Source organism: Spea bombifrons, chromosome 2, assembly GCF_027358695.1.
Source record: "Spea bombifrons isolate aSpeBom1 chromosome 2, aSpeBom1.2.pri, whole genome shotgun sequence".
Lineage (NCBI taxonomy): Eukaryota > Metazoa > Chordata > Amphibia > Anura > Pelobatidae > Spea > Spea bombifrons.
In genome coordinates, this window is record NC_071088.1 from 140495037 (window position 1) to 140513955 (window position 18919).

An 18919-nucleotide genomic window follows, 5' to 3' on the forward strand; every position below is an offset into this window, starting at 1 on the left:
CCTTCTTTACATTTAACCCATTCTCTGCTTTCCTCTCCATCCATATCATGTCCCTCCATCCTCTCCTTATTTCATCCAGGTTCCTTTCACCTACTCTCGTCCCTACTCTCTTATATCTTCATCGTCTCCCTCTCTGCTGGATCCTTTTTATGCTCCTCCTTGCTACCATAACTATGATGAAAAATCCCTCCCGACCCGACTGTCCAATCACGGCCCGTCTCTCCACTTCTTATCTTTTTCAGATAATTTTTTTAGTATATATAAATGAAATGGGATTCTCAGGGGCCGTTTATCCCTCTGATGACGGACCCTGCCGGTCGGGGTATTTTTATATTGTATAGCGCCATCATATTCTGTAGCGCTGTACGGAAGTATTGCTCTCTCTATTACCTGTAGAATTGAGTCTAAATGTTGCTGTTAAGGGGTTTATTAAGGTGTTTCCTTTATATATATATATATATATTATATGTTATAATTCTTATATATATCAGGATGAGGCCGACCTGCGGAACTCCGGCGGACCCAAAACCAACCCCCCCCCCCGGTAAGAATTGGTATTACACACACAAGCCTGGGGTAAAAAAAACCCATCATTTTACTGACATTCAGTCGCTAACAAAGAGTTATTAAGTTGATATAAAAATTCCGCGTCTCCAACACCAAATAATCCACCGGTTGGAGTCCGGAGTGCCGTTGTTGGGCCGGTTCTGCTGACCGGCGCCTCGTCCCGTCGGCAGTCACCCTGCACCAATGTCCAGCATTGGGAGAAGATGGTAAATGCCCTGCCGTGGGCTGTCGTGGCATTAGGAGTCCTCGGCTTGGCACACGATGCCCCCCGGTGGCCGAGGACGGCAAGTAATGAAAACAAAGAACCCCCACTAAATTTCTGTGTAAAATCCTCCGATGTTTCTAGATTTGTGCAAAAAATGCCAGAAATACTTAAGAATGAGCCCGAGGGGCGGAAGGTTCTGGGCAAACCTGGGTTTTGGCAGCGGGGCGGCGGATCCTGCAAACCGGTAACTCCTGAGAAGGTCGGGGGCGGCCGGGAAACGCTAATAAAATTTACTTTTCCTTATTTTGTATTTTTTTGCGGTGTGGTTTCCGGCAGGCCGGGGGAAGCATTTCTCCGGCGCACGGCGTAGTAACGTCCTTAAAACGTGAATCTGTTAGTATAGATCCTTTAACCGATCCGGTCGTTATTCGCCCCAAAGAGAGGCGGCTAAGAAATGACTGCGTTTGCATGGCAGTCGGGGGTCTGTCGCCGGAGCGTCGTTGAAAACCTCTTTAGGCGCCATTTCCCAGACGCCTCCTGTAAAAGTCCCCGTTTGTGTGATGATGTCAGACGGCCCTATATACACTGTATATATATATATATATATATATATATATATATATATAACGGGGGGCTTTAGTTTGTATGTTGTATAATAGGGGGGTGTCACGGAAAGCCCCCCTCTCCCAGCCACGTTCTGCCACACAAGCGCATGGCTTTGCGGCTCAGGCCTCGCTGACGCCCCCCGTCTGCCATAACGGGTCATTGAAGTCTTGGTGCGTCAGGTTGACGGTGTACGGCACGTCGATAACCGCGTTGCTCTGATCCCGTTGGCCGCCGGACGTGCGCCAGGAATTTAACGGACGCATCGAGTTCTTCAACCTCTGAGGGAAAATAAAAACAAGACTTTAGAATTTTCTCTTAATATCCCCAATCGGGGCAAATAGAGCCCCCCCCCACGGTTTAAAACCTGTCACCAGTTACCCTGTTATTTATATGGGTTAATTCACGGTGTTTAGGAGGAGACGGGCCGGATGGGGCCGATCTGCCAGGGGTGCAGACCCCTCACTCACATCGATTATAGTCCCCGGCTCCTTGAAGATGGTGACTCCAGCCCAGATGGGTATCTGAATGCAGCACAGAGTTCCCATACATATGCCAAGCGACTTGCCCCAGCGGGGGTACTCGTAGTTGCCGTAGCGCAGAGGGGTATTATACATCTCCATGAAGATATAAAACAGGATGAACTGCAGAAAGAAATAAAGGTGAGTGAGATAATAAATGCGCTCCGTGGGGGTTGTTCCCGGCCTCGGCGCGCTCCATGGGGGTTGTCCCTGGCCTTGGCGCGCTCCGTGGGGGTTATTCCCGGTCTCGGCGCGCTCCGTGGGGGTTGTCCCTGGCCTCGGCGCGCTCCGTGGGGGTTGTTCCCGCCCTCGGCGCGCTCCGTGGGGGTTGTTCCCGGCCTCGCCGTGCTCCGTGGGGGTTGTTCCCGGCCTCGGCACCTACCAGCAACAGGACGGGGGTGAAGAGCACCCAGCAGGCCTTGAAGTAGAGCAGGAGTTTGGTGCACCACGGAGGACACATGCAGATCATGTCTATTATATCGTCGCAGAACTGATTCACGCCTGTGAGGGAGACCGAGGACAGAGTCAGAGACGCAAGTAACCGGGAGCAGGAGGAGAGCCTCTATCTACCACATCTCGGGGACACTCACCGTAGAAGAAAGCAATGCCCAGGCACATGAACAGAGCGATGATGATGAGTCCGAAGCTGGTGCTGTAGGAATCTATCAGCGTGAACCAGTAGATGCCGCCCTAGAAGAATAGAACAGGATGAACGCATTTGCTGGGAGGCTGTTCCCTGCATCCACTGTCCTGTCTGAATACGGTCACCTTGTCACATTTACTGGGGGTCCTCCAAGTACAGAAACACTTTAATCCATAATTTGAAGGGGTCTGTAAAGGGTTAAAGGGGCCTCGGGCCCTAATCTTACCTCCGTGACGAGGAGAAGTCCCATCAGGTAGAAGCAAAAGCATAAGACTGCCAGGAAGATGGTTTTGCGCTTCCAGTGACGCAGCGACGGGAACTCATCCAGCACGGCCGTGGTGATGCCCTCCATGTTCCCAAACTGGGGTAGAGAGGGGGGAGAGCGGACGAGACCCCCAGTTAAGTTCTGTTTATTTACCGGGGATGAATATTCTGCAGCAGGGGGGCAAAGGGACTTTAGCCTGCGCATGGCCGCGTGGGATGAATATTATTGCCCCAGACGCTTACCTCCTGAGCTCCTATGGTTGACCCCATCCCTTCTCACCCCTGTTATAAGCTGCTCATAAGAGTTAAAGCACCGGCGCTGCGCTCACCACCAAAGCATTGCGTGTTATGATGTAATGAACACGTCGACACGCGTGCCGCGAGCAGCAGACATACCAGAGTGTCGACTCCCAGCGTGAAGAGCATCAAGAAGAACAGGATGGACCAGAAGACGGAGCCTGGCAGCAGAGCGAGGGCTTCTGGGTAGGCCACGAACGCCAAGCCCGGACCTGTGGGGGGGAACAGCGAGAGGAACGTGAGGACTCCGGGCACCGGAAGACGGGTCCCAGCCGGTAGCGGTTTGTGGGGCTGAACCGGCGACCTTCTTCACGTCTGACCTGAGTCGGCCACTTCTCCCACCGGGACCTGCTTCTTCCACGCCATGTGACCCAGCACCGAAAATATGGCGAATCCGGCAAAGAAACTTGTGCAGCAGTTCCCGATGGCGATGACCAGAGTGTCCCTGGCAGGGGGAGAAAGCGACATTGGCCCACTCTGCAAGGAAAATACCCTCCCGGCCGTTAAAGCCCCCAATTCCCACCATTTACCCCCAGGTAACACAATCGTACTCTCGATCTTTGCTACCAGATTTATCGGGCGGATTGTGGGACTTGCAGTCGACCGAGGTCCGGTCACCTACCCCGATCCCTGGAACTGGGCGCAGCGGCCGCCCGCAGTAAAAGCTTGTATGAGGTGTAATGCCCCGGCTCCACCAGCAGGTGCCCCTCACTCATTGAGTAACGCCTGGCACTCACCTCACTACATTGTTATCAAACTTGTTATAGGAAGCCATGGAGAGCAGCCCCCCGAAGCCGATTCCCAGCGAGTAGAAGATCTGGGAAGCCGCGTCATTCCAGACCTGAAACAAGGCAGACGGGTTTAGCGACGTCATCGTCTTAACAGGAAAGAAGCCACTCAGCTCTCCCCTGAAAGCGAGTTCTTGGTCATGCTCCAGGCATATGTATAGAGTACCTGAGAACTGTATACGGAATGTCTATACGGTATCAGAGTACTGTATATGAGATGTGTACGAGGTACCTGAGCACTGTATATGATATATACCTACATGTAACGAGTACCATATATGTCTGAGGGTACCTGAGTACTGTATATGATATATGGAGTACCGTATATATTATATGTACAGGTAAGGGGTACTGTATATATTATGTGTACAGGTAAGGAGTACCGTATATATTATATGTACAGGTAAGGGGTACTGTATATATTATGTGTACAGGTAAGGAGTACCGTATATATTATATGTACAGGTAAGGAGTGCCGTATATATTATGTGTACAGGTAAGGAGTACCGTATATATTATATGTACAGGTAAGGAGTGCCGTATATATTATATGTACAGGTAAGGAGTACCGTATATATTATATGTACAGGTAAGGATTACCGTATATATTATGTGTACAGGGAAGGAGTAACATATATATTATGGATACAGGTAAGGAGTACTGTATATATTATGTGTACAGGTAAGGAGTACCGTATATATTATATGTACAGGTAAGGAGTACCGTATATATTATGTGTACAGGGAAGAAGTACCGTATATAATATGGATACAGGTGAGGAGTACCATATATATTATATGTACAGGTAAGGAGTGCCGTATATATTATATGTACAGGTAATGAGTACCGTATATATTATATGTACAGGTAAGGAGTACTGTATATATTATATGTACAGGTAATGAGTACCGTATATATTATATGTACAGGTAAGGAGTACCGTATATATTATATGTACAGGTAATGAGTACCGTATATATTATATGTACAGGTAATGAGTACTGTATATATTATATGTACAGGTAATGAGTACTGTATATATTATATGTACAGGTAAGGAGTACCGTATATATTATGTGTACAGGTAATGAGTACCGTATATATTATATGTACAGGTAAGGAGTACCGTATATATTATATGTACAGGTAATGAGTACCGTATATATTATATGTACAGGTAATGAGTACCGTATATATTATATGTACAGGTAAGGAGTACCGTATATATTATATGTACAGGTAATGAGTACCGTATATATTATATGTACAGGTAATGAGTACTGTATATATTATATGTACAGGTAAGGAGTACCGTATATATTATGTGTACAGGTAATGAGTACCGTATGTCTCAGGGTACCTGAGCACTTTTCAGTCTTGAGAAATCAGCCGTCAGATAGAACTTCACTCCATCTATGGACCCCTCCAGCGTGGCCCCTCTTATGATGAGAACGATGATGACGAAATAGGGGAAGGTGGCCGTGAAATACACGATCTGAGGAGAGATGATGGAGGCCAATCAGTAAGAAGAAGGCGCCATACTTACCACCAATAATGCACCATAATTCCCATGCTCAGTAAATAGAATGCACCATAATTCCCACGGTCAGTAAATTGAACGCACCATAATTCCCACGGTCAGTAAATAGAATGCACCACAATTCCCACAGTCAGTAAGTAGAATGCACCATAATTCCCACGGTCAGTAAATAGAATGTACCATAATCCCCACGGTCAGTAAATAGAATGCACCATAATCCCCACGGTCAGTAAATAGAATGTACCATAATCCCCACGGCCAGTAAATAGAACGCACCATAATTCCCACGGTCAGTAAATTGAACGCACCATAATTCCCATGGTCAGTAAAAAGAACGCACCATAATTCCCACGGTCAGTAAATAGAATGCACCATAATTCCCACGGCCAGCAAATAGAACGCACCATAATTCCCATGGTCAATAAATAGAATGCACCATATTTATCACTGTCAGAAAAGAGGGGCAGAAGACTTGGTCTCCGCCGGGGGTGTCGCTGAGAGTGCGCGGGGAGGACTCACCTTTCCAGAGCTGTGGATGCCTTTTAACATACAGAGGAAAATGATGATCCAAGCGGCCAGCAGACAGATCGCGAGCTCCCAGCGCACCGGGCCGGGGTCACCGAGTCCAGAGCTGTGCACCACGCCAAGGACCTTCTCGCTGGGAGCGGAGAGAGAGCAGGGGGGGATCAGACAGAGAGCACGGGGGGATCAGACAGAGAGCACTGGGGGTATCAGACAGCGAGCACGGGGGGTATCAGACAGAGAGCACGGGGGGTATCAGACAGACAGCACGGGGGGTATCAGACAGCAAGCACGGGGGGATCAGACAGAGAGCACGGGGGGTATCAGACAGAGAGCACGGGGGGTATCAGACAGAGAGCACGGGGGGATCAGACAGAGAGCACGGGGGGAATCAGACAGCCAGCACGGGGGGATCAGACAGAGAGCACGGGGGGATCAGACAGAGAGCACGGGGGGATCAGACAGAGAGCACGGGGGGAATCAGACAGCCAGCACGGGGGGATCAGACAGAGAGCACGGGGGGATCAGACAGAGAGCACGGGGGGATCAGACAGCCAGCAGGGGGGTATCAGACAGAGAGCACGGGGGGGATCAGACAGCCAGCAGGGGGGGATCAGACAGAGAGCACGGGGGGATCAGACAGCCAGCACGGGGGGATCAGACAGAGAGCACGGGGGGATCAGACAGCCAGCAGGGGGGTATCAGACAGAGAGCACGGGGGGGATCAGACAGCCAGCAGGGGGGGGTCAGACAGAGAGCACGGGGGGTATCAGACAGCCAGCACGGGGGGATCAGACAGAGAGCAAGCGGGGATCAGACAGAGAGCACGGGGGGTATCAGACAGCCAGCACGGGGGGATCAGACAGCCAGCATGGGGAGATCAGACAGAGAGCACGGGGGGATCAGACAGAGAGCACGGGGGGTATCAGACAGAGAGCACGGGGGGATCAGACAGAGAGCACGGGGGGTATCAGACAGAGAGCACGGGGGGATCAGACAGCCAGCACGGGGGGATCAGACAGAGAGCACGGGGGGATCAGACAGAGAGCACGGGGGGTATCAGACAGAGAGCACGGGGGGATCAGACAGCCAGCACGGGGGGATCAGACAGAGAGCACGGGGGGATCAGACAGAGAGCACGGGGGTATCAGACAGCCAGCACGGGGGGTATCAGACAGCCAGCACGGGGGGATCAGACAGAGAGCACGGGGGGTATCAGACAGAGAGCACGGGGGGTATCAGACAGAGAGCACGGGGGGTATCAGACAGCCAGCACGGGGGGATCAGACAGCCAGCATGGGGAGATCAGACAGAGAGCACGGGGGGTATCAGACAGCGAGCAGGGGGGTATTAGACATAGAGCACGGGGGTATTAGACAGAGAGCACAGGGGGTATCAGACAGAGAGCACGGGGGGTATCAGACAGCGAGCAGGGGGGTATCAGACAGCCAGCACGGGGGGATCAGACAGCCAGCACGGGGGGATCAGACAGAGAGCACGGGGGGATCAGACAGAGAGCACGGGGGGATCAGACAGCCAGCACGGGGGGATCAGACAGAGAGCACGGGGGGATCAGACAGCCAGCACGGGGGTCTTAGACAGAGAGCAGGGGGGTATTAGACAGAGAGCACGTTTTAAAATGAAATCTTTCCGTTATTTACTTACTTCCAGAAAGCTTCCGAGGCGCTGAAGTGAGATCCGTTACTTGAAACGTTCTGCAGAATAGTAATATAAACTGCAAATGTTATCTGTTCTAATATTTATAATAATAATAATAATCAGTAATAATAATGATAGTAATGGTAATAATAATAATAACAGTAATAATAATAAGATTAATAATAGTAATAATAGTAATAGTAATAATAACAATAATAATAATGATAGTTGATGGACTTAGGTATTTTTTCAACCTTATGAACTATGTAACTATGTAATAATAGTAATAATAATAATAATAGTAACAGTAATGATGATAATAATAGTAATGATAGTAATAGTATTAATAATAATAGTAATAATAACAATAATAATAATGATAGTAATAATAGTAGTAGTAATAATAATAATAGTAATAATAGTAATGATAATAATGATAGTAATAATAATGATGATAATAATAATAATAACGATAGTAATAATAGTAATGATAATGATAGTAACAGTAACAATGATAATAGTAATGATGATAATAATAATAATAATCCTAGCGATAATAATAATAGTAACAGTAATGATGATGATAATAGTAATAATCCTAGCGATAATAATAATAGTAACAGTAATGATGATAATAATAATAATAATCCTAGCGATAATAATAATAGTAACAGTAATGATGATAATAATAATAATAATAATCCTAGCGATAATAATAATAGTAACAGTAATGATGATGATAATAGTAATAATCCTAGCGATAATAATAATAGTAACAGTAATGATGATAATAATAATAATAATAATAATCCTAGCGATAATAATAATAGTAACAGTAATGATGATGATAATAGTAATAATCCTAGCGATAATAATAATAGTAACAGTAATGATGATAATAATAATAATAATCCTAGCGATAATAATAATAGTAACAGTAATGATGATAATAATAATAATAATCCTAGCGATAATAATAATAGTAACAGTAATGATGATGATAATAGTAATAATAATAATAGTAATAATAACAATAATAATAATGATAGTAATAATAGTAGTAATAATAATAATAATAGTAATGATAATGATAATAATAATGATAGTAATAATAATGATGATAATAATAATAACGATAGTAATAATAGTAATGATAATGATAGTAACAGTAACAATGATAATAATAATGATGATAATAATAATAATAATAATCCTAGCGATAATAATAATAATAGTAACAGTAATGATGATGATAATAGTAATAATAATAATAGTAACAGTAATGATGATGATAATAGTAATAATAATAATCCTAGCGATAAGAATAATAGTAACAGTAATGATGATAATAATAATAATAATCCTAGCGATAATAATAATAGTAACAGTAATGATGATGATAATAATAATAATCCTAGCGATAATAATAATAGTAACAGTAATGATGATGATAATAGTAATAATCCTAGCGATAATAATAATAGTAACAGTAATGATGATAATAATAATAATAATCCTAGCGATAATAATAATAGTAACAGTAATGATGATAATAATAATAATAATCCTAGCGATAATAATAATAGTAACAGTAATGATGATGATAATAGTAATAATAATAATAGTAATAATAACAATAATAATAATGATAGTAATAATAGTAGTAATAATAATAATAATAGTAATGATAATGATAATAATAATGATAGTAATAATAATGATGATAATAATAATAACGATAGTAATAATAGTAATGATAATGATAGTAACAGTAACAATGATAATAATAATGATGATAATAATAATAATAATCCTAGCGATAATAATAATAATAGTAACAGTAATGATGATGATAATAGTAATAATAATAATAGTAACAGTAATGATGATGATAATAGTAATAATAATAATCCTAGCGATAAGAATAATAGTAACAGTAATGATGATAATAATAATAATAATCCTAGCGATAATAATAATAGTAACAGTAATGATGATGATAATAATAATAATCCTAGCGATAATAATAATAGTAACAGTAATGATGATGATAATAGTAATAATCCTAGCGATAATAATAATAGTAACAGTAATGATGATAATAATAATAATAATCCTAGCGATAATAATAATAGTAACAGTAATGATGATAATAATAATAATAATCCTAGCGATAATAATAATAGTAACAGTAATGATGATGATAATAGTAATAATAATAATAGTAATAATAACAATAATAATAATGATAGTAATAATAGTAGTAATAATAATAATAATAGTAATGATAATGATAATAATAATGATAGTAATAATAATGATGATAATAATAATAACGATAGTAATAATAGTAATGATAATGATAGTAACAGTAACAATGATAATAATAATGATGATAATAATAATAATAATCCTAGCGATAATAATAATAATAGTAACAGTAATGATGATGATAATAGTAATAATCCTAGCGATAATAATAATAGTAACAGTAATGATGATAATAATAATAATCCTAGCGATAATAATAATAGTAACAGTAATGATGATGATAATAATAATAATCCTAGCGATAATAATAATAGTAACAGTAATGATGATGATAATAGTAATAATCCTAGCGATAATAATAATAGTAACAGTAATGATGATAATAATAATAATAATCCTAGCGATAATAATAATAGTAACAGTAATGATGATAATAATAATAATAATAATCCTAGCGATAATAATAATAGTAACAGTAATGATGATAATAATAATAATAATCCTAGCGATAATAATAATAGTAACAGTAATGATGATAATAATAATAATAATCCTAGCGATAATAATAATAATAGTAACAGTAATGATGATGATAATAGTAATAATAATAATAGTAATAATAACAATAATAATAATGATAGTAATAATAGTAGTAATAATAATAATAATAGTAATGATAATGATAATAATAATGATAGTAATAATAATGATGATAATAATAATAACGATAGTAATAATAGTAATGATAATGATAGTAACAGTAACAATGATAATAATAATGATGATAATAATAATAATAATCCTAGCGATAATAATAATAGTAACAGTAATGATGATAATAATAATAATAATCCTAGCGATAATAATAATAATAGTAACAGTAATGATGATGATAATAGTAATAATAATAATAGTAATAATAACAATAATAATAATGATAGTAATAATAGTAGTAATAATAATAATAATAGTAATGATAATGATAATAATAATGATAGTAATAATAATGATGATAATAATAATAACGATAGTAATAATAGTAATGATAATGATAGTAACAGTAACAATTATAATAATAATGATGATAATAATAATAATAATCCTAGCGATAATAATAGTAATAGTAATGATGATAATAATAATAATAGTAACAGTAATGATGATAATAATAATAATAATCCTAGCGATAATAATAGTAATAGTAATGATAATAATAATAATAGTAACAGTAATGATGATAATAATAATAATAATCCTAGCGATAATAATAGTAATAGTAATGATGATAATAATAATAATAGTAACAGTAATGATGATGATAATAATAATAGTAACAGTAATGATGATAATAATAATAATCCTAGCGATAATAATAATAGTAACAGTAATGATGATAATAATAATGATAGTAATAATAATGATGATGATAATAATAATAATCCTAGCGATAATAATAATAGTAACAGTAATGATGATGATAATAGTAATAATAATAATAGTAACAGTAATGATAAAAATAATAATAATAACAGTAATGATGATGATAATAGTAATAATAATAATTCTAGCGATAATAATAATAATAGTAACAATAATGATGATGATAATAGTAATAATAATAATCCTAGCGATAATAATAATAATAATAATAGTAACAGTAATGATGATAATAGTAATAATAATAATTGTAATACTTGTAATATTATAGGACCCCGGATTTCTCACCTTGCAGAGCTGGGCGTAGCGAGGGGCTTGGCAGGACCAGGGCAGGGGGCTTTGGAAGGACTGGCCCAGATAATAGAAGGTCCAGGCGATGATCACATTATAATACAGCGAGACCAGCGTGGAGACCAGCAGCATCCCGATTCCGACCCCTGCAGGAGTCACGGATCAGTCAGGGGGTCTATTCCATGAAAGAACCCCCTTTAATGGGCCTTTTATAAAGGGGTACCGTACCTTTAAGGATGGGGCAGCACTTCCACACGGTTATGGGCCCTGCTGATCCGTACTGCCCCAAACTCAGCTCCATGAGGAAGAGCGGCAGCCCCGTGAAGAAGAGCATGATGGCGTACGGGATGAGGAAGGCTCCTGCACAAGAAACCCGTGTATAAAACCAGGGACCGCGGTTCCCAAACCTGCTCGGGGGGCACGTTACTAAAGTATTTTTATTAGTGACGTGGAACAGCCTCCCAGCAGAAGCGGTAGAGGTTAATACAGTAAGATAATTGAAACATGCATTTTGGATTCATAGTAAATGAGTTATACATCAGAGAATATCATGCATTTCACGCTGTGCAGCCTGGCAGGTGCCTTAATATTTGCGGGGTCCTTATTATTTGTTTGTTAGGGGCCCCCAGCCCCATGATGCCGTTGAGGTTCGTTTGTCAGAGGTCGATTGGCCTGATTGGCTACAGCTGGCCCCACTGGGAGCTGACCATATATTATCCCAGCGGTTGTGCATTGACGCCACATTAACCCCGTCCGCACTTACCTCCTCCATTGCGGTAGCAGAGGTACGGGAATCTCCAGACGTTCCCCAGACCCACGCAGTAGCCAACGCAGGACAGCAGGAACTCATACTTTCCTCCCCAGGTCCCCCGAGGCGGGTTGGAGTCTAGGTTGGGGTTGGCGGGCACATTGCTAAGAGGAGGCTGGGAGGCAGCGATATCCGGAGCTGGTCCAGGTTGGAGCTGAGGCTGCAGATCCTGGCGGCAGAGAAAACGTCACAAATTTATCTCCAACCAGCATCTAACCTCGAGAGTCACCACCAACCAACCAGCATCCAACCTCGAGAGTCACCACCAACCAACCAGCATCTAACCTCGAGAGTCACCACCAACCAACCAGCATCTAACCTCAAGAGTCACCACCAACCAACCAGCATCTAACCTCGAGAGTCACCACCAACCAACCAGCATCTAACCTCGAGAGTCACCACAAACCAACCAGCATCTAACCTCGAGAGTCACCACCAACCAACCAGCATCTAACCTTGTGAGTCACCACCAACCAACCAGCATCTAACCTCGAGAGTAACCGCCAACCAACCAGTATCTAACCTCGAGAGTCACCACCAACCAACCAGCATCTAACCTCGAGAGTCACCACCACCTACCAGCATCTAACCTCGAGAGTCACCACCAACCAACCAGCAACTAACCTCGAGAGTCACCACCAAGCAACCAGCATCTAACCTCGAGAGTCACCACCAACCAACCAGCATCTAACCTCGAGAGTCACCACCAAGCAACCAGCATCTAACCTCGAGAGTCACCACCAACCAACCAGCATCTAACCTCGTGAGTCACCACCAACCAACCAGCATCTAACCTCAAGAGTCACCACCAACCAACCGGTGTCTAACCTGGAGAGTCACCACCAGCCAACCGGCATCTAACCTCGAGAGTCACCACCAACCAACCGGTGTCTAACCTGGAGAGTCACCACCAGCCAACCGGCATCTAACCTCGAGAGTCACCACCAACCAACCAGCATCTAACCTCGTGAGTCACCACCAACCAACCAGCATCTAACCTCGAGAGTAACCGCCAACCAACCAGCATCTAACCTCGAGAGTCACCACCAATCAACCAGCATCTAACCTCGAGAGTCACCACCACCTACCAGCATCTAACCTCGTGAGTCACCACCAACCAACCAGCATCTAACCTCGAGAGTAACCGCCAACCAACCAGCATCTAACCTCGAGAGTCACCACCAATCAACCAGCATCTAACCTCGAGAGTCACCACCACCTACCAGCATCTAACCTCGAGAGTCACCACCAACCAACCAGCATCTAACCTCGAGAGTCACCACCAACCAACCAGCATCTAACCTCGTGAGTCACCACCAACCAACCAGCATCTAACCTCAAGAGTCACCACCAACCAACCGGTGTCTAACCTGGAGAGTCACCACCAACCAACCGGCATCTAACCTCCAGAGGTCTTCGTACGATCGGAGTTTTGGGTTAACGACGCGTCTGACGGGTGGAAAAGGCCACCAATCTGTGTTTAACCCCTTGACTGCTAACGACGGCATGGTGCCGTCGCTAGCAGTCCCAGTCAGGTGCTAACGACGGCACCATGCCGTCGCTAGCACTCTCCTACCTTGATGGGGGTCTGTGGACCCCCATCACCACCTACCCCGGCGATCTGCCCCTCATTTTGAAGGGCATCGCTGGGACCACCCGATCCGGCCGGTGACGTCGCGCGTAATGACGCGATGACGTCACCGCGCAACTTTATTGAAAACTGACAATTGTCAGTTTTCACGGTATGGGGGCATGCTGCTTAGATGCCTGTATCTCAGGCATCTGAGCAGCTACAGACCCCCAACATATACCGTTGGAAAGGTAATCGCCTCACCTTTCCAACGGTATAATGCTTGTAAAAAAAGAATAAAAATTATTATGTTAAAAAAATAAAAATGTACAAAAAAAGTAAAAAAAATGATTTGGGGGTCTCTAAAGGCAGATAAATAAAGATCAAAATTGCCTAGAGACCCCCAAATTAAATTATCTAAACATAAACTGGTTTAACTTTAAAAAAAAAAAAGTTTAAGTATTCTAGCTAAATGATCACTGTGGTAGCCAATGTTACCACAGTGATCATACAGCTATAAAAAGTCACATTCCCTTTTTAAAAATGGCCGATACTAAATTTTAACCCCATGATCCCTTTGATCATGGGGTTAAATTTAGCCAAAGGTAGAGGGAGGCAATTTTTGAAATCCAGATGAACTGCAAAAATCAGCCGTATAGCCTGTAGTACGTAAGTTAACCATGTCATCCCTGGAGCCCCTTGCATTTTTACTGCAAAACTTATTTTTGCTGTAAAAGTGATTTTTTTCTCCCTTTACGATCATCTCTTTGGGATTGTAAGGGGAAAGAATGGTGTGTGTGCTTCTGTGAGTGAATGTATGGAAAGAATGGTGTGTGCTTCTGCGAGTGAATGGAGATATGAAAAGCGTGTGAATGGTCAGTAATTAGGGTTGAAGCCTTGATGTGGCATTACTGCTCACGTAAGAAGTTAAATTATGGCACAAAAAGTACATATTTTCAAAAACTACACCCCTCGGCGCATCAAATGAGGGGCTGCGTGTGTTTCTAGGACAAACCTGGAGTGCGCAAGACACAAATGAACATGTCGCTATGGTTAGAAAAAACATATTTTCTAGCCAAAACGACATATTCCATCATTATCTGTGAACTTAACTTTTGTCCTAGAAATACATGTAACCCCTCATTTGAAGCTCCAAGGGGTGTAGTTTCTTGAAATGTGTACTTTATGTACCCTAATTTAACTTCCCAGATGTCTAGACCACCTTAACTTCAGATATGGCAGATTGGAGAATCTTGTTAAAAAACTGTCTTAAAACATTTAGGGGTGATGGCTGCATTTAGACAGCTCTAGACAGCTGGGAAGTTAAATTATGGTACATAAAGTATATATTTTCAGAAACTACACCCCTTGGCGCATCAAATGAGGGGCTACATGTGTTTCTAGGACAAACCTGGAGTGTGGAAGACATAAATGAACTTGTCGCTTTTAATTTTATTTATTTTTTATTTTTATTTGTGTGATATTCACTTAATTGTTGTGCAAGTCAGATTTGTGATACAAATACAAATAAGACCTCATTTGCTGCGGCTGGGGGTGTAGTTTCTAAAAATATATAATTTTGTTGGCATATTTTAACATCTCAGGCAGCTAGAGCTGTTTAATTGACGGCAGCCATGCATTAAATTTAAAGATGAATTTTGTGATAGTCTAATAAATTTAACTTTTAGCTATAAAATATTAGAAAAACACAGTCTACTGTTCTCAATGTCTGTTTATTTTAGACCGGTTACCTACTACAAATATTTAGCAACACAGCTTTTGATATTAGAGTTTAGAAAAATAACATTACGAACTAGTTTTTATTGAGTCGGAAGTGAAAAATTACACTTTTTTCCCATTTTTGGTTGTATTTTGCAAACCTAATGAGACATACACATATAAAAAGGGTATATTTGGAATCTGCTGGGTGTGCTGAAAAAAACAATATATGGTTTGTATAGTTTATTCCCAAGAAATTTACTTGAAACACGTTTAAACGTGAGATGCACCAAAATGCCGAAAACTAGCTTAGCACCAGGGTGGGAAATGGCTTAGCAGCCAAGGGGTTAAATGTAAATATATATACCCAGAAGTCCGCTGGAAAACTGCCCCCAAACTAACCGGAGACGCTCAGAGATAAAGCCGCTGTCATAAGGAGAGAGACACAGGGGCAGCTTACAGCTCAGCGTATCAGAGTTCCGGTGGCAGCTGAACTCCTTAATAATTTTCTTTTAAATTTTAGCCTGGGGGGGGTTACGGTGCAAACTACTGCTCGGGTGCTCAGAGGGTTAATGAAGGAGCGTCTTCCCACGTCCTGAGTGATAATAACACCCAGGACGGTGTCACAGGAAAGGTGCGTCTCGTCTGCATGACGGAGCCTTTCAGATCCACACCAGGAACTGACAATTACCATGGGCTGGCTGAGAGTGATTGGAACGGATGCAGCTTTGAACCTCCATGACATGCAGGGGCCGTTGTGTCCCCTCTGACGGGGAAACGTCACTAAAAGAGTTAAAAGGAATCTCTTGTATGGAAAGATTTGAATCTTGAGAATAAGCGTCTCCTGCCGACGGGGACTACAACTCCCATCAGTCCAGCTGCTGCCGACTACAATTCACCCACTGCCAGTCTGAGACAACCAACTAAAATAACCTGCGCCCCCCCCCAATTATTGAGGACTGAAATGCCCAACATCCCTGGTCAATCCAAGGCAGGCCGCGCATGATGGGAGTTGTAGTCCAAAGCAGCTGGAGTGCCAGGGTGACTCTCATAAAATGTGACTGGAGTTTAATGACATCATAAAGCATGACAGCATTTTCTTGGTGTATAAAGCGAGATTCCTGTGAAGCCGCCCGCGTGACCCTCTCGCTGCCCCATTAGTCGGTGATACAGTGCGGGGGCAGCTTAATTACCCCCCTCAGGCAGGTAATCGCTGTTTGGCTTTACGATGACTCAAAATGAAGAGCAGGTCCTCCTGTTTATAGATAACACGCCGCATCTCTGAGTGCCGCACACACGCGGTGGCGGGGAGGAAAAACGGCCGCTCACCGAGACAAAACACGGGCTGGAAAATCAGGTTTGGCGCAAGTTACACAATCACTTAACACAATCACTTAACACAATGAGACACGCCGAGCCGTCAGCGGCCTTTAAATATCTTGTGACTGTCCCTTTAATCTCACAGAACTTTCGCTGCAGAATACTCAGCCGGTAGGCGGGTCACGGTGCGCACCACTCAGAAAATTCTGCACTGTTTATTTTTAAACTCAGCCTTGGGGTTTATCTTTGACGTCACGGACAGGTGTGCAGCTGAGGTTACAGTCGGCTCAGTGGCATTCCAGAGGTTAATAAACCGAAAGCTACGTCAAACATAAGATGAGCCCCCAGATCCGGCGGGGGCCACGAGGGCCACGTATTAAAAGGGATTCTGGAGCAAAGTCTTATCACCACAGCAGCCAATGAAATGGTTCACTCAGCATGGACATTACGTTGGTTGTCATGGAAACATAAGCACTTTTCAAATGGTCACCTTTTATGCCACTGTATGTCCCTAAACCGGTTATAGCAGGGGCACGGGACCCTCTCTCACCAGTTATAGCAGGGGCCCGGGACCCTCTCTCACCAGTTATAGCAGGGGCCCGGGACCCTCTCTCACCAGTTATAGCAGGGGCCCGGGACCCTCTCTCACCAGTTATAGCAGGGGCCCGGGACCCTCTCTCACCAGTTATAGCAGGGGCCCGGGACCCTCTCTCACCAGTTATAGCAGGGGCCCGGGACCCTCTCTCACCAGTTATAGCAGGGGCCCGGGACCCTCTCTCACCAGTTATAGCAGGGGCCCGGGACCCTCTCTCACCAGTTATAGCAGGGCCCCGGGACCCTCTCTCACCAGTTATAGCAGGGGCCCGGGGACCCTCTCTCACCAGTTATAGCAGGGGCCCGGGACCCTCTCTCACCAGTTATAGCAGGGGCCCGGGACCCTCTCTCACCAGTTATAGCAGGGGCCCGGGACCCTCTCTCACCAGTTATAGCAGGGGCCCGGGACCCTCTCTCACCAGTTATAACAGGGGCCCGGGACCCTCTCTCACCAGTTATAGCAGGGGCCCGGGACCCTCTCTCACCAGTTATTTGCCCCCCTATCATAATCCCCTTCCTCTGCCATATCTGCCCCCTCTCATTGTCTCACCCTTCCCTCCAGTACTTGCCCCTCTCACCTGTGCAGCTGATGGGGTCCCAGTCTCTGCTTCTGCCCCGGTTGTGAAGCCCGGGTGCATCTCTACCCCTGAGGACTCTCCCCCCTGAGTCCCCTCGCTCCATGGTTCAGGGGGCATCTTCGTAGGTAGCTGGGGTTGTGGGGTCTTTCACCTGAGACCCTCCCACCTCCAATCCGGACAGACATAAAGACAGCGTCAGACACACCAGATACCTGCAATACCTGAAGCCAGGTGACACAAGCTCCACCCACTACTGCACATCCATAGTACATCACCTTGGCAACCAGACCTGCCCAATCCAAAAATGTCACTCGCTGAATGAGGCGGGGCAAAGCAGGGGCTGATAATACAGCGAGTGCTCTGAGCAGGGGTTTGATAATACCATAATATACCCCCCAGCACTATATACAGTAATAACCCCCAGCGCTGTATACATTAATAACCCCCCAGCACTGTACACAGTATTTACCCCCTGTGCTGTATACAGTAATATAACCCCCCAGCGCTGTATACAGTAATATAACCCCCAGCGCTGTATACAGTAATATAACCCCCAGCGCTGTATACAGTAATATAACCCCCAGCGCTGTATACAGTAATATAACCCCCAGCGCTGTATACAGTAATATAACCCCCCAGCGCTGTATACAGTAATATAACCCCCAGCGCTGTATACAGTAATATAACCCCAGCGCTGTATACAGTAATATAACCCCCAGCA

The 18919-nt window shown here is 43.3% G+C and overlaps 1 protein-coding gene across 1 annotated transcript; it reads right to left on the bottom strand.

Moving 5' to 3' along the window:
- Positions 1-1407: 1407 nt before the first annotated feature.
- On the bottom strand, positions 1408-18442 carry LOC128474412 (sodium-dependent proline transporter-like). Its single transcript, XM_053456744.1, has 15 exons — positions 18199-18442; positions 12373-12586; positions 11838-11969; positions 11607-11755; positions 7617-7666; positions 5949-6087; positions 5250-5384; positions 3838-3941; positions 3421-3545; positions 3200-3312; positions 2766-2900; positions 2487-2586; positions 2279-2397; positions 1846-2019; positions 1408-1656 (listed from the first exon to the last, which is right to left on the bottom strand). The coding sequence occupies exons 1-15, from the start codon at positions 18313-18315 to the stop codon at positions 1498-1500; spliced, it is 1965 nt and encodes a 654-aa protein (XP_053312719.1). The 5' UTR covers positions 18316-18442; the 3' UTR covers positions 1408-1497.
- Positions 18443-18919: the final 477 nt, after the last annotated feature.